This window comes from Arachis hypogaea, chromosome 18 (genome assembly GCF_003086295.3).
Source record: "Arachis hypogaea cultivar Tifrunner chromosome 18, arahy.Tifrunner.gnm2.J5K5, whole genome shotgun sequence".
In the NCBI taxonomy this organism is placed as follows: domain Eukaryota; kingdom Viridiplantae; phylum Streptophyta; class Magnoliopsida; order Fabales; family Fabaceae; genus Arachis; species Arachis hypogaea.
In genome coordinates, this window is record NC_092053.1 from 9,386,304 (window position 1) to 9,408,653 (window position 22,350).

Here is a 22,350-nt window from a genome sequence, read left to right on the forward strand (position 1 = left end):
GAATGACTATTTAAATAAATATTGGAGTCTGAGTCTTAATTTATATGTATAATATATAATAATTTATTAATTAACGATAAATTTTTTAATAGAATTCAAATTCGTAATAAATTAATTTTTGATTTATCGAATTAAAAAATATTTATTTTATATTAATAATTAAATAATGACTGATTTGTAGTATAAATATAGCTTGATTATTTAATTTATTATGGTAATCATCGTCATCGATATGACAACTATTAGCATAATATTCAAAATGCTACTAAATGAAGAAAAAACTTGAATTAAGAAAATGCTCCTATAAAAAGAAAGAAATCGAATAAGAAAGAATTAATAGGATAAGAGAGAAATTAAAAAAAAAATATTAGATAAGAGAAAAATAAAAAAAAAAGAGATAATTTGAATTATTAATTTTATACTTATCAATTATATTATTATTATTATCTCTATTTATAATAAATAACACTAACTAATAGAACTATTCAAATTTAAACTTTGGACTCACTTTTACTCATTATGGTCAAATGTTGTCCACCAACATGGTACGAGAATAGATTAAGATTCTGGTTTATCCTAGCTAGAATGCGGAATCATATTTCTCCCACTTCCATATGCTTCTCGGTTGAGTTGTAGAGTAAGCTTTTCCTTCATTAGTTAATCTGCTTTGCTTTCAAGCCAAATTAAAGCTTCACTACATCACACAAACACAATTGATATTTGATTTTCTACTTTTTAAATGGCACTATATGGAATTGCTGGTAACTTAGCTTGGTCTGCCCCCTTTTCTGCATATAATATATGTGTATATGTATATGTATGCCGACATAAATTTTGTTTATTCTTGTTGATTGTTATTATCTTCAAAGAAAAATGCATATTTTTCATATATGTGTATATCACCATTATGGCGCTTAGATTCCACTGGTAAGATGCCACCAATTCTCTATATACTAATTAATTACTCTTATTTTATATATATAGGTTCCGTGCCCTCAGCTATTATTGATTAAGAAATACTTAGTATATATTCCAATCAAAATGTTTATAATTATTATCAATTTATGACCCCTTTTTTTTAGCATTTTCAACGTTTTCTGTTAATCAAAAGCCATGCTATTTCTTATTTTTTATTTTCTGGGGTGATGAGAGTTATATGAGTTGCACATGGTCCCAGGACTGTTAAAGAATTCAATTTACAGATATTATATGTGGTGATGGCTCATTATTATATAGTAGATAGTAGATATTATAAACAGATTATATAAGGCTTCTCCATAGTATAAATTTTCCTTCTTGTAGATTGAATAGAATCATCCACTGTCGCCATGGATAACAGTAGTGATGTTCCAGCACGTGTTCAGGTTTGTGTAGGATCTACTACTAATTATATTGGATCTTAGGAACACTAAGGCAAACGAAATTGTAATTTCCATTTTTCTTTTTTATTTGGTATTAACAGGGAAAATATCTTGCAATATTTGTCTGCTGGCTTCTTGGCAATGGATGTCTTTTTTCATGGAACAGCATGCTGACAATTGAAGATTACTACGTTTATTTGTTTCCGGTAACAATTTTTTCATGTATTTTTCTGTTGATGGTGCTTCTCATACATCTTAATAAAAATTTATAGCAAACTTTGATAGTTAAGTTATTAAACTTTCAACAAATCTATAAAAATAGCCACGTATCTTTGTTGTGTGATTCTCATATTCATTTGGTTATGCAGAAATACCATCCCCCTAGGGTGCTTACTCTTGTGTATCAACCATTTGCAGTTGGAACACTTGCAATACTGGCTTATAATGAGGCCAAAATCAACACAAGAATCCGGAACCTATTTGGATACACTCTCTTTTTCATAAGCACTTTGTTGGTCTTAATTGTAGGTCCTCTTAAATTAACTTGTTTGTGAGTTTTGATTTCTTTTTAGGATGGTTTTGATTAAAATCTTCCTGTCAATCTCCATTAGTTGGATTTAGCAACATCTGGCAAAGGAGGTCTTGGAACTTACATTGGTATATGCGCAATTAGCGGCACTTTCGGGGTTGCGGATGCTCATGTTCAAGGTGGAATGGTGGGAGATTTGTCTTACATGAGACAAGAATTCATTCAGGTTAACATGGGTAACATAATTAGTAATTTAGAGTTTAAACATGTAATGCATTTTTTTAAATCTGGTTTAAATATCTTGTTGCAGTCTTTCCTTGCTGGTTTGGCAGCATCTGGTGCATTAACCTCTGCTTTGAGGCTAATCACAAAAGCTGCATTTGAGAATTCTAAGGATGGTCTTCGGAAAGGAGCAAGTAGGTTCTAGTTCTACTCATCAACACTCAAATTACAGCTTCTTGTCATCATAATCTTCTGTTTCTCTTATTGTTTTTTTACCTTTCCTTGCAGTTCTATTCTTTGCCATATCAACATTCTTTGAGCTTGTTTGTGTTCTTCTCTATGCCTTTGTTTTCCCCAAAATACCAATTGTGAAGTATTACCGTTCAAAAGCAGCATCTGAAGGATCCAAAACTGTTTCAGCTGACCTTGCAGCTGGTGGCATAGAAACATTATCTGAAGAAGTAATAGCCTTTTATTACTTTCCATTGTGCTACACAAATTTCTTATTTTTCAAGATTGAACTTAATGCAAATTCCCCCCCTAGGTTGAGGGATATGAAAAACAATCAGAGAGGAAGGGAATCCAGCAATTGTTACTAGAAAACATGGATTATGCACTTGACATGTTCCTAATATATACTCTCACACTATCTATCTTCCCTGGGTTCCTATCAGAAGATACTGGATCACACAGCCTAGGCACATGGTAACTTCATAAACAAGTTCTTCCATCCATTTTCGTCTGCCTTCATAACTAGACATGAACTCAGTATCATCTGACATTTCCAAATATCATACTAGGTATGCTCTTGTTTTGATTGCAATGTACAATGTGTGTGATCTGATTGGAAGATACATTCCACTAGTGAAGAAGTTGAAGTTGGAGTCCAGGAAGTTGATAACAATAATGATTCTTTGTCGGTTCCTACTTGTTCCAGCATTTTATTTCACTGCAAAGTATGGTGACCAAGGTTGGATGATATTCTTGACATCCTTCTTGGGCTTGTCCAATGGTTACCTCACTGTATGTGTTCTTACATCTGCACCAAAAGGTTACAAGGTGAGTTTTAATTTTAATATTAAAAACAAGTATACATCATACAGACAAGTTGTGAATGTGACACATTAATTTTATTATGCTTTGGAACTTTTGTTGTAGGGTCCTGAACAAAATGCATTGGGGAACTTGTTGGTGTTGTTTCTCCTTGGAGGCATTTTTGCTGGGGTGACACTTGACTGGCTGTGGTTAATAGGAAAAGACTGGTGAAAATCAAAGCATAATAAAGTCATGTGAATTTTTCTGATGAAAGGATTAGTTTCGCCTATTCTTTCTATTGGAAACAAGTGTTCTTTTTTTTTTTTTTTTTTTTTGGTCTTGGAAACAACTGTTTATAGTTTTATTTATTGTGGTGTAAGGCTAAAATGCATGCAACCTTTTGGGTCATGCCCATTCGTGAATTATCATCAATTTGGGTTTATTGCTCTACTTGGGTCTAAGGCTAATGAAAGATGGACAGCTTGACAAGCAAAGGAATTTAATTTGAGCCCACATCAACAAAAGCTTTGTGAATTTTTTTCTAACCGTGGTTCGATTTATATATATTTTTTATTTTATTATTTATGTGATGGACTTATGGTAACGTTTGAATTGAAGAAACATAAATTGTGACATGTGCCTCAATTGATAGTTTAATCCAGAATCAGCCAAGAGAAGATATAAGTCTTAAAATAGTATTTGAAGTTGCATTCGAGCCTCAAAATAATTCTTAAAGTTAATAATTTTTCAAATTTGTCCCTGACATTGCACTCCAGGACTCATAATACTCTTTGAGGGATTTTTCGTTCGTCGAAATCTTAAAATGACGTCGTTTTGAGAAGTAAAAAAAAAATTGAAAACGACGTAGTTTTATGTTTATTAAAAAAAAAAAAGAAAAAAAAACACACTTTAACACCCCCCTTCCCCAACTCTTCCCGCTCTCCAACCTACCCTTTCCTCTTCCCCTTCTCTCACTCACAAGCAAGCTTTTCTCAACCCTCTTTGTCGTCGACCTCCGTTTTAGTACCGCGCCGATCGTTCCTCCCTAATCTACCCTTTTCCCTTCCTCTTCTCTCACGCTCCCAATCTGTTTCTCCGCACTACCACGAGATCCAAGTGCTTTCCGACCTCGCCGTCCAGATTTCACACTTTCTCACTATTTTCAAGCGCTCTATCAACCACCCCAACCCTCCGTCGCCACCGTCATCGCTATCGAGCCCGCCGCACTCGCCGGCGACTCCAAAGCCCACCAACAACTCCACAACGAGGCAGGTGCTCCAGGCCACAAACAGAATGTCACTCACGGTCAGCTCCAGGCGCTCTCCATTGTCTCGACTGGCAGCCCCTCCCTACTTGTCGACGTCTGCTCTCTGTTCTCTTCTTTGTCTCCCTCTGCATTTTTCTTCTCTTCTCTGCAGTAAAGGTGAGTTTTTTTTAGTTATTTAATCATTATTGTTTAATATTTTGGATGATTATTACTGTTCGTGATTGTGTTTTAATGTAGTTGTCAAGGTTGATTTTTTGTTGTTTTTGATTCTGTAATTGTTGATGTTTTTTTGTGATTGTTGCTATTTAGGTTGATTGATGCTTGTTATTTAGGTTAATTGATCTTTGTTGATTTTTTTGTGATTTTTTGTAATTGTTAGTTTTCTTAACTCTGTAATTTTTGTTTTTTGTTGGTTCTGATGATGTTGTTCTTGTTGCTACTATGAAATTGAAGAAGAAGAACAGGAAAAAAGAGAATTGGTGAAGATAAGGATTATTTTTTTTTATATAAATATAAAACGACGTCGTATTGGAGATTAGGTTTTTTTTTTTAATAAATAACAAAACGACATCGTTTTAGTCCAGCTCAGTTTTTCAGTAGCAAGGATGGATGGAAATTATTTTAAGGACTACTATGAATCTCGGAGTGTAATTTCAGGGACGAATTTGAGGAATTATTAACTTCAGAGATTACTTTGAGACTCGAATGCAACTTCAAGGACTACTTTAAGCCTTATATCACCAAGAGAAAGATCCACAGAAAAAAAAAAAAGATAATCTCTAAGAATTTACGTAACCACCGTTTTCTTAGATTGTACAAAATTCAATATCTTGGAGTCCGTTTGTGTATTAAAAATATGAATCTTAGCTTTGTTTTCATATACCCTACTCGACCAACATACTCAGTAATCAGTTCTATTCTAGGAAGCTGCTCCTCCCTCCCTACAAAAGTACTTTAGGAATATACTATATAAAAAGACCAACATTGTACAAATCAATTAATCAAGTAATTAACCAAATCATATGAACGATATAAATCAAGTATTACTAAATCATCTGTATAAATTTAAATAATTTCTTTGAAATCAAATTTGATAAATAAAAAATAGAGTTATGCTACGTGTACACCAAAATCAGCTACTAATATAAAATACATGCTAGAATATAAATACACATTGAAAATAAATTAAACTACATATGTATTTATACACAAATACATTAGTAGCTGATTTTGGTGTACAAATAGCAATTCTCTAAAAAATAATATAACTAAATTGATCAATTTATATTTGTATTTGTAAGTACAATATAAATAAGATTGAAGGAATAATTGATTTCAAACGTTGGAATATTTTCGTTAATCAATTAAGATAGTAAAAAACCCTCTCTAACTAGTAACAACCATGGGAGCTGAGAAGCAGAAATGTAAAAATTGTATGCATCTCATGGTGTCACAGCACAAGCAGCACGTAGTGACGAAAAAAAAAACGTGAATGAAGATCCAAAATGTACGAGCATAAAAGACAAAAAGTCAGAATGAATCCCTATTGTATGTTTTTTGTCCAATAGCTTCACGGGACGAGAACCTGAAAGCGTTGATTTCAAACTGAGATAATGAGGACGATGGTTACAACAATATTAAGTACGAGTATCCAAAATGGTTTCACGGGGTGATATGAGGCGTGGTCCTTTTCTAGTTGGAGGGAATCAACGGCTAAGGGCATGTTTTCCTGATCAGGGCTGCATTTTGATTGGTGCGGATGAGCACTGTACATGATGGCGCGCAACACCGCAGACACCGTTGGTATGTATGCGGTTTTGTTCTTCCTCAGCAGCCACGTCAGACCCATTAGCTGGCAGTCTCGCTTCAACATCTTCCGCCCCCTCTCATCGTTCTCCTTATTCTTCCCTTTTAACTGCCTCCCAATTACCAAAATAATATTAACATTTTAAATATTTTTATGTCAATATTTAAAAAAATATTATTTAGAAATGTATAGTGACCTTTTGAAGGGAAGAAAGGCATTTGGTGCAACCAGCGTAGGAAGAGTTTTGGCAATTCTTCTCCAAGTTGACAACAGCAGAGGTAGGGACAAGACCACCACCGTGACTGCTTCCACCGGAAAAGTTAAACGCCGCGGGGCAACTCAACGAACTTATCCGGTGAATCCTGATACCGCAGAAGCACGTTATGGCGTCGCAACTCGCGTTTGGTTGCGGAATCAACACGCTCCTGTTCTTCAGTGACTCCTGCAGCGTCTCCACGCACTTCTGAGAGTCGTCGTCCGGCATCATGGGTAGGTCTCCGGCAGAGGCCGGAGGAGGAGAGGGGGGAAGCTCGAGGGCGGACCTGGCGTGAGCGGCGAAGAGCCAGGCGGCGAGAACAGGGCAGCAGCGGCTGCGGTCGAGGGTGTCGCCGGCGCAGGCTTGGTTGACGCCGCCGAAGAGTTCGTCGGAGAGGTCGAGGTGGCAGATTTGGGTGTCAGGTTGAAGGGGGAATGAAGGGACGGTGGTGGAGGAAGCGAGAAGCGGTAGTGAAGAAGTGATGAAGAAGAGAATGATGGGAGTGAATGATTGCATCTTTTTAGCGTGTTTGAGTGAAACTGTGAAAGTGGTTCTTCTTTGGTGAGAGTAGTAACTTAGTAGGGCTGTAGGGACATAATATTATGATAGTAAGACCTATGGAAAAGTCTCTCACAAAATTTGGCTGCTTCTCTCCAGATATTTGGATTATCTTCCTTTATTCTTCTAACAATCAATTGAATAGGAAATTCGTTTTCAACTTTAGTTAATTTTAATACATACAATATGATGATCAATAACACTATCAGATCATCCAAATTAGTGAAAGATGTATGTATTTGCCTCCTGTCAAATGGGTGGGTTTTCACATTTTACCCTCAAAATCAGGTTAGTAAAAATGACTAAAAGATATATATTTTTTAAGGTTAAATATATTCTTTTTTATATAAATTTTGTTAAAAATATTTTTAAATTTTAATTTATTTTAATTTTATTTAATTTACATCAAATATATCTTAATAGTTAAATTTTAAAAAAATTTTAATTAAGATTAATTTAGCATGCAACAACTTTATAAAAATAATCTCTAACATAATTTAATAATTCTTAGTTATCAAGCGTATTACTGGATATTAGTCCTAAATTTTTTAAAATAAAACTTAATTGCAGGAATACATTTAATGTAAATTGAAAATTTTTAAAATAAAATAAAATTTAGCAATATTTTTAAAATATTTGATAAATTTCACGAAAAAAAAAATTATTTTACTTATCTTTTATTTAAAATATATTTTCTAATAAAATTAATAATAAAAAATAAACGGGTTTGATCTCGTTCTTTATTAGAGAAGAGCCTTTCCCATCTATTTAACTCCTTGGTTCATAAAGAAAACCAAATAATATGAATCAGGCCTTCTGATCATTTCAATTGAAGATTATGAAAAAAAATATGTATTATTTTGTGCATTAAAAAAATATAGTTTTTACTACTATTTTGTGTATTAAAAAGATATAGTTTTTGCTACCTAAACATGATATATTATTTTTTATATACACAAAATCAAAATTAATTCATATATATATATATATATATGATGATGATGATGATGATGATGATGATTATAAAGCGAAAATTTAAATGTAAAAGGATGCCCTTTAAGACGTTCATCACTTGTGTGCTTCACCTTGCGCGGGCATAGAAGAACGATATTATAGTAATAGAATAACAAAGATGATGAAGAACGTAACTACGTAAGATTCCACGATGTTAACTGTTATGGATTAGTATTAATATCACGTGTTATTTGCTATTGTATGAACAAAATGTAGAAGACTATATATTGTTGTTTTTTGACATGCGACGAGTCTCTCTCTCTATGGAACTGATGGTCCAAAATATGAGAAGGCTCCACATTGATGCCACTTTTTCTGTTTTCCTTTTTGGACAAATGATGATAACTTTTTCTAATTGTCAACATAAAAAGTTTACTTTTGGACTAAGCTATGGTGCAACATATATACACACACAAAATGAGAAAATTAATTATTAATGCAAAATAGATGAATTTTCCTTCATTTTATAGCAAATTAAAAGTGTTTAATGTAATAGGAAAAGTATAGGGTACCAATATATTATCTGCCAATTTATTGTCAATAATAATTAGTTATTATATTATATTTTAAATACATGTATAAAGAGATACATCTAGAAAATACATCTATATATAAAGATATTTCCATTAGATACAATCATAAAAAATATATTTTTATTAGACACATCTACAAAAACACTTCCATTAAATACAATCATAAACAAGAGTTGGTAAAAGTTGGCAGAAATACTGTTGGTAATGTAGCGGGATTGAATGTAATAAGATTATAAGACTATAATTAAGGAAAAATTAATAAACATATTATGAAAGAAACAAATTAATCATTTAATTTTAAGGATGTAAACCTTAATTAAACCTTGAACACTAAATATTTATTTGGCCTTTTGATAATTAAGTTGATTATTGATATGATAGATTGTTGCCCCAATTTTTCTGGAAGCTAAGACGCGTTCCGTGTTTGAAATCTCTCCAACAGGAAGCACAAAAGGAAACTACTTTTGGAGCTTAAGAGTTGTGTTTCAATCGTGGGTGAGTGAGGAACAAATCCACCTTATCGCAATGTCTCATATCTAAATGTGAAAGTAAAAAGATACCCTATAAAATACAACCTTCTCCGCTTGCATTCTTTGTTCATACACATGAAGTTATGGACACAAATATGCCAACACCACAATCTCCACAAAATGGCAAGTTCTTTCGTTTCCCACTTCTCGTTGAAGCAATTCCTACAGAATTTTTTAGAATAATTGAGCATGTAATGACAAGAATTCACTTTTATCGCCGCATTCATAAGCATAATCATAATCATAAATAATGTCAAAGATCAACTTTGAAATAATGGCACACGACAACTCACACTCCCTGTGTGCCGAAAGGCAAATAGAAGAAGGATAATATAAGCTAGCTAGCGATGATGATTGAAGACTATAGATACGAAATTATTAAAGCGCATGAAATAGAGGTAATTAAAGCTCGCGTTTTCGTTGGTCTAAAGCATCATCATTATTCACGATCTTCAAAAGTCTGTGGTGTACTGTGTACACACACATGTACAACTTTGAAGCAACTTTGGATAAGAATCTGGCATGTGATGGAAAATGATGTTTCGTGCCAATTAAAATTAACCTCTATGAGAACCTTCATCACCACACACTGTGCAATCTCTCTATTTTTTGAAACGGTTCTGCTACGTTACCAACACTATATCTGCCAACTTCTGCCAACTCTTATTTATAATTGTATTTCATAGAAGTATCTTCGTGGATGTGTCTAATAAAAATGTCTTTTTATAGTTGTGTTTAATAGAAGTTTCTTTATAGATATATTTTCTAGATGTGTCTCTTTATATATGTATTTAAAATATAATAATTAATTATTGTTGGCAATAAGTTGGCAGATAATATGTTAGTATCTTATATGAAATGGTCTTACATCTAACCGGGACGAGAAAATAGGCTGAATCCGTCAAACCTGACTCGTCAAATTTACCAAAAAAGCAAGTCAAACTAGTATTTTAAATCCGCTAAATTAAAAAATTATCAAATTTGCGAATTTTAATAGAACGGGACGGCCAATCTACTGACCCAAAGTTTTTTTTTTTAAAATAAAAAAGTGATTATTAGTGCTACAAAAATTATAAATTATATCATTTTTAAATATTTTTTTATTTTATTATTAACTTTAGTTATTTTATTTTACACTTTCATATATATATTCAAATTATATAATTTTTTTTAAAAATAAAAATAATTTTATTGATAGATATTATTTTAAATAATTATATTAAAGTTAAAAATAAAAAAAAATAAAAAAATATATTATAATTTGACTATTTTTTATTTATATTTATTTTTTAATTATTATTTTTTAATTAATTTTTTAAAAGAGAATGTTAAACGCGATAATCCGACCCGTTGATCCGTCAATTTGTCATAAAACAGAATGAGATAATATTTTAAATCCACTTTATTTAATAGGGCAGAGTAGTCTACCTCATATTTAGTTAAACTTTGATAGAATAGAACAAAATGAAAAAAGAAAGAGGACTATACCCACTTTATCACCTCTACATCTAAGTTGCTTCTATTTTCTATGAGTATATGAAGTAATTATGAAAAACTTCAAGAAAATTAAATTGTAAATTGTCTGTTTGTTGTCTTTATATTGAAACAAAGTTTAATTTTGGGTTCAAATAATTATTCCTCCAACTAATGGTGGAGCAAGATTGTTGATAGTTTTCTTTGATAATAAGTTGTATTATATAAATTTTTATCAAAAACACTATTTATATATTAAAATTAATCATTATATATTTGTGTATAAATATATATTATTTAATTTATTTTTAATATATATTTTATATTATAACATATATTTTATATTAATAATTAATTTTAGTGGCTAATTTTAATATCCACCTAGTATTGTTAATAATTTATAACATTCCCTTATACAAGATTCCGTTACCATCTAATATACCTTTTTTCTCCTTTATTAGGTGAGAAAAGTTTAACTTAGAAATTGACTCATAAAAAGAAAGTGCTTATTATGAAAATTGCAAAGATACAATAATAATAACTATTATTCTATTATATACATAATTAGTAACTAGCTAGGGAAAATCTATGGGGGAAAAAAAACTAGAGATTGCAAAAAAGAGAAGCTGTTTATAAAATAAAGACATTTGTTATCAACACAGGTATTGACAACTGGAAATTGAAGAAAACAAAGAATTAAAATAACAACCAAAGTACAAATTCTGTATGGTCCAAAATCAAATATTACAACAAAAGGAAAAAGAAAATTGCAAACTACTTTAAAGTAGATATATATATTTACAAGAAGTCATTAATATCAAGACTCTCTGGAATCTCTAATTTGAAAAGCTCACTGCAATAGGTGTCCCTCTCTTCCTGTTCTGTGTTGCTGCTATTCACATAAGTTGATGATGAAGTCAAAGGCGTTGTTGTTGGGGTCGACAGAGGCGTCGACATAACCGATTCATACCCCATGTTTTGATCACTACTACCATTGTTTATGTACTGTAACAATTCATTCTCTAACAAATCAACTTGGTTTTGCTGAGACACATTCAAATTCTCCCCAAGATATGAAGAAGGAGTAGTAGCAAATGAATTATTCATCGCGTTACAATTATTATTACTCACCAAGTCAATCACATTGGTGGTTTGATTTGGTATCTGAAACTGATGATTCAGTAGTTGTTGAGAATCGGAATTCGCCCCAGCATTGATCAGTTGTGGTAGATTCTGAGTCTGATGAGATAATAGGGATGCAGTGGCTACAAGCTTCAGCAATTCAGGGTTGACCAACAAGCCTTGCAGATTCAGAATTGATGAGGGGTTCCCTAAAGCTGATCTTAATACAGAGGACATGTCCAGTAGATCGAGTCGCGGCGCATGAGTAACCGGATCAATCCCCATTCTTAGCAGCCTTTTCCTTATGTGTGTGTTCCAGTAGTTCTTTATCTCATTGTCCGTTCTTCCTGGCAATCGCGCAGCTATTGCAGACCACCTAAACGCAGAAACATTATTACTGTCTGATATATTTGACTAAACTGTTTAACATAATACGTGTTGTTCTAAGGCTTACTTGTTCCCCATGAAGCTGTGAAGCTGGATGATGGTTTCTTCTTCTTCAAAGGAGAATCTTCCTCTCTTGATATCAGGTCTTAGGTAATTTGTCCATCTAAGGCGGCAACTCTTGCCACATCTTTGCAGACCTATGATTATGATTTTTTTAATCTACATGAATTAAAAGAAAGTGAAATAAAAGAATATTATAATAAATAAACTTACCGGCATTCTTGGGGAGGGATCTCCAGTTTCCAGGTCCATGTTTCTGGATGTAGTGGACAAGCTTGAGATCTTCCTCTGGTGTCCATGGACCTCTCTTGAGTCCATTATTCTTGTCACAACAAGGTACTCTTCCCATTGTGGTAGCTAACAAGCACAAGAATATTAATTTAGTATTTCAAAAGGGTATGTAGGGTGTGTGGAATAATGAAGATTCTAGTGAAAAGGAACACTTGGCTATGTGTTTTTATAGCACAAGAGGAAAAAGCAGGGGTTTCTTTTATGTTTGAAGTCAACATGATTTGGCGCCGCCCTACTGCCACGTACTCTCTAGTCTCTATACATTCATTTTGCGTTTCTACGTATATGCTATATCCATACGTATATGCATATATTCAGTGGCGAACTAATTTTTCAAAGTCATTAATTTAACTCATCAAACACCCTACTAATGATGACAAAATATATGCACTGGCTAATTAATTCGATCTTATCTTGTAATTTTACCGTATTAATTAGTAATTGGTAAATATATTTTTGTAAGTGTTAAAAAGGGTAGTAAAGACGTACATATATACTAATACCTATAGAATAATTGGAATAAAATCTACCTAAAGTAGTCTTGTTCAGTATATTAGTAATTAATTAATCATTCATATTATATACACACTAAAATCAGTTATCAAAATTAATTATTAATATAAAATATATGTTAAAATATAAATATATATTAAAAAATAAATTAAACTATACATGTATTTATAAATAAATATATTAATAATTAATTTTAATATATAAATAATATTTTTTTAATGAATATATAGTATACATATACGAATGTAAACTTGAACAATCAACATTGGTTGTATATAAAACAAGGAATGAAGACAAGGGATGGAGCTGACTCTTCTTGCATGATGAGAAAGTTTTTGAGTTTGACCTTGGTTTTAGTCTTTTAGATTCATCCTGTGCTGCAATGGACGGTAAGGTTGTTAAGTTCCCTTATCAACATTGGAGAAAATGTGTTTTTCTGTTACATAACTTACTACTTGGTTTTAGTAGGGTTACATTTTTCACCCTTCTGAGCTTTCATTTTGAATTTCTCTACACGCTAATGTCACGTCTTATAAGTTGTAAGGTTCTAACTTATCCTATACATTACCGTTACCTCTTCTTTGATTGCCAAGTTTTTACATTACACCAGTCGGTCACTCAAGATAGGAAACTTCTTAAATAGGTATCATATGCGCATTAAAGTATAAATTTCAATCATAATAGATAAATGTTTATATGATTTAAATCTATGCTATCAAATTATTTTATTAATTGCATAATACCAAGCCTAATAGGTTGTATCATAGTATATCATTCTTGAATAGATTTGAAATTTTACCCTTTTCTTTTTTTTCATAGGCCAAATCATTGACATATAATCTATAAACATATGGGTTTAGATCCTAATGATATCCTAATCGCGATCGGAGCACATTAACTTATTTGGTGTCAAAATAAGAATTATATTTTTAATTTCACTGCGATTTATAAATTTATCATCTCATTTCGTTTTATGCATATTTTATAGCTTATGCGTGTTATTAAAATTAGTTATTAGTATAAAATATATATTAAAATATAAAATATATATTAAAAATAAATTAAATAATATATGTATTTATATATAAATACATAAAAATTAATTTTAATAGCTAAATTTAATATATAAATAATATTTTTATAAAAATAAATATCTTCTATATCAATTATTTAAAAAGTTATTTAAATAATAAATTAGTAATAACTGATGATAGTGTAAAATTGAGTCATATTACATAGCGGACAGTTTTATAGGCAATTTAAAAAATAAAAATATTAACTAACTAAAAATATTTTATATTCCTTTTCTTGTTAAAAAACAAGTACGGGTAAAAATATATTATTAACTACATATTAACAACTTAAAAAAACTTTTGATTACTCTAATAATTTTTTTAAAAAAAACTTTTACATCACTAGCTAATATATTAAAATTAAATTTATAAAAAATATAAAAAGCCCGCGGTGTTTTAGAAATGATTAAAACTTTTTTTTTCCAAACAAATCATTGGGCTGATAACTAAATGATGTGTCACTTCTTATACAAATGTCGAGGAATGTGTGGCCAATATTTCTTGGAAGAGAGCTTGTTACCAAAATGGATCATCTCCAATTTTTTTAACATGTGAGAAAATGGAGTGTAATTTCTCATTATTAACTTTATAAGTAGGGCCAGAATTAAATATGAGAGAAAGTATTAAAGAGTGAGAGATCACAATTGACACCATCTAATTTTTTTTTACTGGAGAGGATCCACTCCCGCTTGTTAGAGAGCAAATATATTATATATGAGACAGGTGTCTTTCTGATTCCAAAGAGTGAAGTCAACGCTTCTATAAACTGTTGACATCTGTGTTCTGCGGTTTGCAACAAGCAAGGTGAAGATTATTGATCCATGATGAGTTTATGCTTCGTGACCACACATTCAAAAAAGCCATTTGAAAATCAGGTGCAAAAATCCATCAACCTTTCATCTAACTTAATGTGGGATTTGCAAGTCAAATGCTATGTGTTAGTTTCATTATTTTCTTCTCACTTTTTTCTTTTTCTTTATTTTTCTTCCTAAAAAAGATGACATTATTATATTAACAGTCGGAGATCTCATACGATCTATTAATTGCTTGCTCGTTGTGAAGTCCTTTTGATGTGCTTCATTACTGGAGAAATGGTGGCTTCTTTTTGGCCTTGCTTGCACAGAATAATAATCTATATAGAACAGCCATTATTATTGATTATCTGTTCTCATGTTGAAGAATGCATAATAGCGTCAAGTATAAACGAAAAAATATAAAATTTTTAAGTTAATAAGATCGTCCATAAGTCATAGGTGATAATTGGTACCTGTACATAATATTATATGCTCCGTTTAAGTAACTTGAAATTCTAAATGCAAATTTGTTTTAATAATAGTGAGTCTTCTATTATTGCATTGCTTATACTATATTTTAAACAGAAAGGGCTTTTTTCCCCTTTAACTAATCACCTTTTCTCCTTAAAAATAATCCTAAATTCAGGCTTTGCAAAGGCTTTAACTTGAGCCATACATATTATTATTAGTTGCAATTATTAGTGAAATAATTATTTATCACACATAGTCTTTTGACTTTGCATGAATTTTTATATAATTTTTTGTTTATGTTTTATGCTGAATTTTTTTTAGAATTCAATAAAGATCGAATTTTAGATTTTTTGATTATAAAAACTGTGATATCGTGTTATAAAATCACTTGTTCCAAAATTTAAAAAATATACATAAATAATTATATATTTATATATATCTAACAGATTTTTTTATTAGTTTAAAATTTTTGGATATGTAATTTCATAACATTGTAAGCTTCTATGATTTAATAAAATTTAATATTGATTGTTCCAAAAAAATTTCAACATAATTACATAAAGCAAATTAGAAAAAAATATTTATGCACAAGATTTAAACCCAAAGAAGTTCTTATTAGGTGAGTTCATTTGTCTTTCTTGTTATAAACTTAATTACAGGATTAGTTTGAGAGAGAATCTATGTATGTCCAAAAAAGAGCTGAAATAACCACACATAGCTTATAAAATAGAGTAGTCAATAACAAAGTGTTATAGCCTCATAGACATAGGGTATATACTATATAGACCTCGCAACAGTACGCCTTCGCTGGAGTTTGTAACTAACATATATATATTACATTGAATTTTGTACACACAATACGCCACTGCTGAACTAAATTTATAATTGTATACATATTTAAAATAAATAAATAAAAAAAGAGGAATGCTAGGGGACCAGCAATTTTGGTGTTTTGTAACCATCAATTGGTTATCAATAGTGTTTTTAATGGTGTGAGATTACATCTAATGGTGGAGATCATTCACTTTTGTTTTGATGGTTAAGTGCTGGCCAGAAAACACAAAAGTTACTGGCCACTAGACTTTTTCATAAAATAATTACGTCCTTGTTGATGTAATAGAAAGCGTAGCATATATTGATATATATAGTTTACTCTATTTTACACTTAGTTGTATCATTTAGCAATCAGAAAGATTGATATCTTGCATTCTCTAAACATTATAATATATAATAAGCAAATTATTATATATGCATGTTTCCGATCCCTTTGTGTTTCCAACATGTGGTTATCAACCGTATCTATATCTATACCGAAGAATCCGAAATCTGAGTGAGCGTGTGTGGGCTAGAAAACAATCATGCGTCACCATTATACCTATATATATGTTTTAAATTTGTGCCCTTATAGATTTTAATCACATATATATATGATCACGTAACGCCTTAACATGTCATAAAATTAGATGTTTTTGGTGGCGAATGCATATGGTTTATGCCTTATACCTAAAATAGTAGTGTGATAATTCATTGAACAATAGGTGTGTTTATAATGTGAATGTTGTGTGATATATTCAAAATCCCAACAAACTTTGAATTTAATTGGGTTAATATATATTTTGGCGTTGTGTTGGTGGTGTTGGGTGGTGTATGTGGTGCATGGTAAAGGTACCACGTAGAGGAGGATCACGCTGCTCTCTAGAGGTTCACAACATTTTTTTAGTTACGGGTGGGAGCTTTAAAGATACGATGACGCACTTATTTTACTAATTGGGAATTATTCGGAACTTAATTAACAGAGATTATTGAAGCCTTGTTGCCACAACAACTGCACACGTGTTCTGTATTCTTTTTTTTTTTTGGTAAAAAAAAAAATAGACCGAACCTGTTGCTCAAACTAACAGTTTTATTTGATCCATTGGGCTTTCAAGCAATGACCCAAAAAATAAAAGCTAGATATGTGCTGGCCCACTACAGCTTTCTTAAAAAGTTGCTCTATATCATCTCTTCATTTTATTAATTTTTTTTATACTGAATTATTTCACCTAAAAAAACTAGTTAAATTTTTAATGATCATCTTTAACTACTTAGCTTGTCTTTAAGCAAAGACTTGAAGTCCTTGTTGAAGCTTATCTTGAAAACTCTGGAATTCAGCTTTTCTAAACACCATCCCAAACTCAATCCCTCCTTTTTCAGTGTCACCAGTCTCCGCAATGGACATAACTCTGAATGAATGCAGCATTTCCACTTTAACAGGCCTTCCAAACCCAAAATCAGTGTCATACACACCGAACTTGTGGGACCCAGCCACAAGCAACCCACTATTCCCCAACACAAACAACTTGATAAACGTTGACTTCCAATTCTCCGCACCCCAAAACGGCTCCTCCTTCATGTCGTTTACAGCCTTGTCAATAACCCTTGCCGCATTCACAAACCCACCTTCCCCTTTCAGCTCCTTCCTCTTCAGCGTTGCATGGCATCTCGTTATGCAGTTTCCGAAGTAATTCTCCGCAATCGGATACTCTAGACGCTCTCTAACATCAGCTGGGAAACGAATACAATCCTCTTCTTCCTCTTCCTCTTCCTCTTCATCTCTGTGTTTTGTTTTAACCAGGGTACTCCATAAAAAAGCACATGTCACAACGAAAGATGATAAATATTGCGGCGCTTCGCTTCTGTTGCTTTTCTTTAACTCATTCAGCGCAAACCTTTTCATTCCCTCTGTCTCTTTTCTACCAAATATGATTGTTGCTTTAACGTATTCCTCTTCCTCTTCTGCTCGAAGACTTCCAGTTTGACTTTGACTAACAACTTTGTCCTTGAAAGTTTGCCACTCACCGAAATAATCATTCAAGAAAATGGACTCGAGTCCCTTCGGATCCTTCAACACTCCCCTATCAATTATTCAAAAAAGATCATATAATGCTATATGTATAATATTAAATTTGAAGTTAAATAATTTTATCCTAATGTAAAGTCGAATTAATATAACTGAAAGGACCTAAGTTTCCGATTGCTACCTATCGAAGCATGGCGGTGGTGGTAGGTACTTGTCTAGAAGCGTTGATTCAACTTCTTCACCGTTTCTTATTATTGTTCCACAAAGAGAAGACCAAGATTTCATGAATTGGCCACAAGACCTATCATCCATCACGTGACAATAATTTATGGCAATGCAAACGCCACGGTTTGCAAAAACCGTGGCTTTCAAGGCCAAAATTGGAAACACGAGTGTGTCGTCACCACTATCATGATCATGATGCATGGCTTTGCCTACCAGATTGGGAGCCAAGGTACGCAAATCATTGATGCTTTTTGGGTTGTTGCTTGCTAAAAGGTTGAAATCCAAGGAAGACTCGACGACGGTGAAGGCCACGGAGTCTTCATTTGTGCATTGAATGAAGGGCTTGTGTGGCGGTGGTGGACAAAGGAGGTTACCGGCAAGAGGAAAGAAACTTTGGAGGGTGAGTGAGAGAGAACGCTTGAGATATGGAAGGGTAGTTTGGTAAAAATGGCTGGTGGAAAAAGGGAATTTGTAGAAGAATAAGCGTTTGACATAGATTGGACCAGCTAAGGGTATGTCAAGGAATGTGAGGGGAAAAGACTTATTATTGATTTTGGCATCATTTTCAATGGATGCTACTACACCAACTTGAAATTGATGCTCAACTAGCTTATTAATATTATCGCTAGAATTTTCCATTTGTGCCATTCTTAATTGGTTCAAATTTAAAAGTAAGCTATTGATATACATACACATATATATACACACACATTTACTCCAATATCTTGCTTGCTTTCGTGCTTGATCAATTCCAAGTTCAAAGCTGACGTTAGTTCGTGGAACGTAATGCTTCATTTTGCGGTGACGAATATGAACATGGAATACTTATTTAAGTGTAAAATATTATTTTTCTTTATTTTATCAACCCATGCTATACGAAACCCAATTTATGATTCTTTTACACAGCAGACAAGAAAGAAAAAAGAAACTCAGAAAAATGTGACATTGAGTAGTCTATTAAGTGATGAGCGACTCTACTCTATGACATTGGCTCCCTATATTTTTTCATTATATATTATTGAAAACATTTCAAGTGTATTGGGGAGTATCGGTGCATCAGTTGTTTTAACCGTTGATTTCAATTAATATATATTATATAAATTTTTTATAATTCAGATCAACGGTTAAAATAACTAATGCACCGGTACTCTCAGTGCACTTAAAATGTTTCCTATATTATTAAAAATCAAATTTAATTTCTTTCATTGATAGTATAACTAATGTAATATATTTTTAAAATATTTTTTATTTATTTTATTTAATTCATTTAAATATATTAATTAATTATTTATTTAATTTTATTAAAATAAATATCAAATTACTTAATATTTTGTTTCACTATATTAAGTATAACTAATTTATTACATTAATTATTTGATTTAACTAGAACAAATAAATTGATCTTATTTTTAATTTGTATTAATTTTTTGTCTTTTATATTTTAATTAATTATGTTTTAAAATATTATAATTAACTATTTATTTTATTTGACTAAAATAAATATTAAATTATTTAATATTTTGTTTGACCACCTAATTATAACTAATTTAGAAATTAAGTGATCAAATAATACTTATGAAAACTATTGCATGTCTTTTTTTTTTGTCTTTTTAGCTTATTTCATTTTTTGTAGGGATCATGAGTAATTATTATATATAATGGTATTTATGCATAAAGAGTAAATGTAAATAATATCCTATATTTTTTTAGTAAAATTTCTATTATTTATCTTGAAATAGAAAAAATATTATAAATTACTTTGAACCAATAAATCTGTTATCATTGTGAACAACTATAAAATTTTGAAACAAAAATATAATTATTTGATAATTACTTCATTTAGTCTAATATATTAGTTCTTTTAGTCAAATATTACCTTTTAGATTTGTGTTGGATTCGAACATTTCAATAAAAAACATTTAAAAGGGTGCAACCATCTTAATTAAAGAATGAATAAATTTATATGTTTATTACAATCGTTAATGACTTAGATTAAGATAAAGAAATAGATTAAAAAATAGCATTTTAGAAGAGTTTAAAAATGATGTATCTTAAATATTGGATAAATTTTTATCGTATTTGTTCTCATTATTTTATATTTTACTTTTTTTTTTTTGAAATTTTTTAATATTGTTCTTTTGTATCTTGGTATTTAAAAAAAGTTAGTTTAATATATTTATTTTTTGGTCTAATAGTTATTTTTTATAGAGAAAACGATACTAATAAATTGAATATAAGTTAATTCTAAATTAAAATAAAGTTATATTGATTAGTATAAGTATTACAGTATTTAATTTAATTTATTTGTACATTAATATAATTGATTGAAAATAAATGATAAATAAAATTAGAAAATAATTAAAAAAATAGAATTTTTGTAATTATTTTAAAATAGATAGTGAAATAAGTTCTAGAGTATTATTTTATTTGGATTCTTATTAATAATTACAAAAATAGAAGGTTAGTAATTATATTAAAAATAGGCAGTAAAATAAGTTTGATGATGCTAAATTTATTTGAATTGTTAATATAATATATAATAATAAATGGCAACTTTGCACAAGGAGATTTTTAATAAAATATATACACATATTTAATTTATATATTTTATTTTATTTTATTTTGTACAAAAAGTTGAAATTCTTGAATAATCAATATCACTTCTATTTCTATTGTAACAAAAATTTTTATTATTGAAAGATCTGCGTCAATAATTATTATCTTATGTATGAGTAATTTAAAATTTTAGACACAATTTTTTTTATCAACATTCAACAAGAGCTAAGATAAAATATTATGCATTCATATTTCATCTTATCTTTAATGGTTTTGATAAGTGTTTTTAAGTTAACAAAAAAAATATAAAACCGTTCTACTTTAACTAAAAAATAAATAAAATATATTGATAAGTTTTAACAGCTAACAAACCTTAGTTGTCATATTATTGTGATTTTAAAAATGAATATGATACTAAAATACAAAACACTTTTAGATAGATTTTAACAAAAATAATTCTCTATATATATATATATATATATATATATATATATATATTTGCTATGAGAATAAAAAAGATAATTCAAGAATAGATTTTTTGTTCAAATATATTTTAACATAAGAATAAAAGAGTTAAAAATGTTACTCATAAATAATGAAAAAATGTCTACAAATTTAACTACTAATGTTATTTAAAAAAAAAAACTTATGTAGATATTTTAATTTAATTACAAACTATATATTATTACTACTAATGAGTAATTATTATACTTTAAAAATAAGTAAAATTATTACTCATGAATTTTATTATTTTCAATATTAAAAATAGTTAAATTTTAAATTTAATTAATTTTATAAAATTTTTATAACAAAAATTACTATGTGTATTTTCAATTGAAAAATTTTAAAAAATATTTTATATATTTGCATATATTATACGTATCATAATTATGCTAAGGGTTAAGTACGATTTTATTGGTTCCTAAGGTATAGGCAAAAATTTTTTTGTCTTTAATCTTTTTTATATACAAAATCGTCCATAAGGTTTAAAACAAAGTTTTAAAATCATCCTTTTTACTTAAATCTTAAAATTTTGTACCAAATTATCCATAATAAAAAAATTATAAAATTTATAAAAAAAATAAGAGAAGGAGAGTGTTTCTGCTCTTACGAAGGAAAGAAGGGAAGAAGAAGGGAGAAGGAAAGAAGAAGAAGAAGAAACTGTCCACGATCCACCTCTGTATCCGCGTCTGCTGCCAAAAATTTAAAATCAAGTTAAACCTTAGGGACCATCTTGTATACAAAAAAAGGTTGAAAACAAAAAATAAATTCGACCTATACCTTAAGAACCAAAATCGTACTTAACCCTATCCTAAAAAAGCCATATTTACTAATACAGTAATTAAGAGTTGTTACATTTAAAAATTAGTATATTAATATTTATATATTTAAAATAATACATATGTAATAAATAATGAATTATTAAATATGTTC

The 22,350-nt window shown here is 30.2% G+C and overlaps 4 protein-coding genes across 6 annotated transcripts; 1 reads left to right on the forward strand and 3 right to left on the reverse strand.

Annotated features, from left to right (window-relative positions):
• The first annotated feature begins 496 nt into the window (after positions 1–496).
• LOC112772950 (equilibrative nucleotide transporter 3) lies at positions 497–3,692 on the forward strand. Of its 3 annotated transcripts, none has more exons than XM_025817973.3 (10): positions 497–637; positions 1,303–1,364; positions 1,463–1,567; positions 1,730–1,885; positions 1,973–2,116; positions 2,201–2,306; positions 2,401–2,573; positions 2,657–2,817; positions 2,913–3,171; positions 3,271–3,692. In XM_025817973.3, the coding sequence occupies exons 2-10, from the start codon at positions 1,329–1,331 to the stop codon at positions 3,376–3,378; spliced, it is 1,248 nt and encodes a 415-aa protein (XP_025673758.1). In that variant the 5' UTR covers positions 497–637; positions 1,303–1,328; the 3' UTR covers positions 3,379–3,692. The 3 variants fall into 3 exon arrangements, with proteins under 3 accessions (XP_025673758.1, XP_025673760.1, XP_072081973.1); XM_025817975.3 differs by having other exon boundaries at positions 633–761; XM_072225872.1 differs by lacking the exon at positions 497–637 and adding an exon at positions 909–927.
• Positions 3,693–5,743: 2,051 nt separating this feature from the next.
• LOC112772939 (uncharacterized GPI-anchored protein At4g28100) lies at positions 5,744–7,185 on the reverse strand. Its single transcript, XM_025817962.3, has 2 exons — positions 6,418–7,185; positions 5,744–6,329 (listed from the first exon to the last, which is right to left on the reverse strand). Exons 1-2 carry the CDS (start codon positions 6,991–6,993, stop codon positions 6,015–6,017), a joined length of 891 nt encoding a protein of 296 aa, XP_025673747.1. The 5' UTR covers positions 6,994–7,185; the 3' UTR covers positions 5,744–6,014.
• A 4,010-nt stretch (positions 7,186–11,195) lies between these two features.
• LOC112773233 (transcription factor MYB102) lies at positions 11,196–12,585 on the reverse strand. The gene is made up of 3 exons (XM_025818302.3): positions 12,368–12,585; positions 12,162–12,291; positions 11,196–12,083 (listed from the first exon to the last, which is right to left on the reverse strand). Exons 1-3 carry the CDS (start codon positions 12,501–12,503, stop codon positions 11,384–11,386), a joined length of 966 nt encoding a protein of 321 aa, XP_025674087.1. The 5' UTR covers positions 12,504–12,585; the 3' UTR covers positions 11,196–11,383.
• A 4,596-nt stretch (positions 12,586–17,181) lies between these two features.
• Positions 17,182–19,042, reverse strand: LOC112772983 (coumaroyl-CoA:anthocyanidin 3-O-glucoside-6''-O-coumaroyltransferase 2). Its single transcript, XM_025818014.3, has 2 exons — positions 18,317–19,042; positions 17,182–18,190 (listed from the first exon to the last, which is right to left on the reverse strand). The coding sequence occupies exons 1-2, from the start codon at positions 19,006–19,008 to the stop codon at positions 17,392–17,394; spliced, it is 1,491 nt and encodes a 496-aa protein (XP_025673799.1). The 5' UTR covers positions 19,009–19,042; the 3' UTR covers positions 17,182–17,391.
• Positions 19,043–22,350: the final 3,308 nt, after the last annotated feature.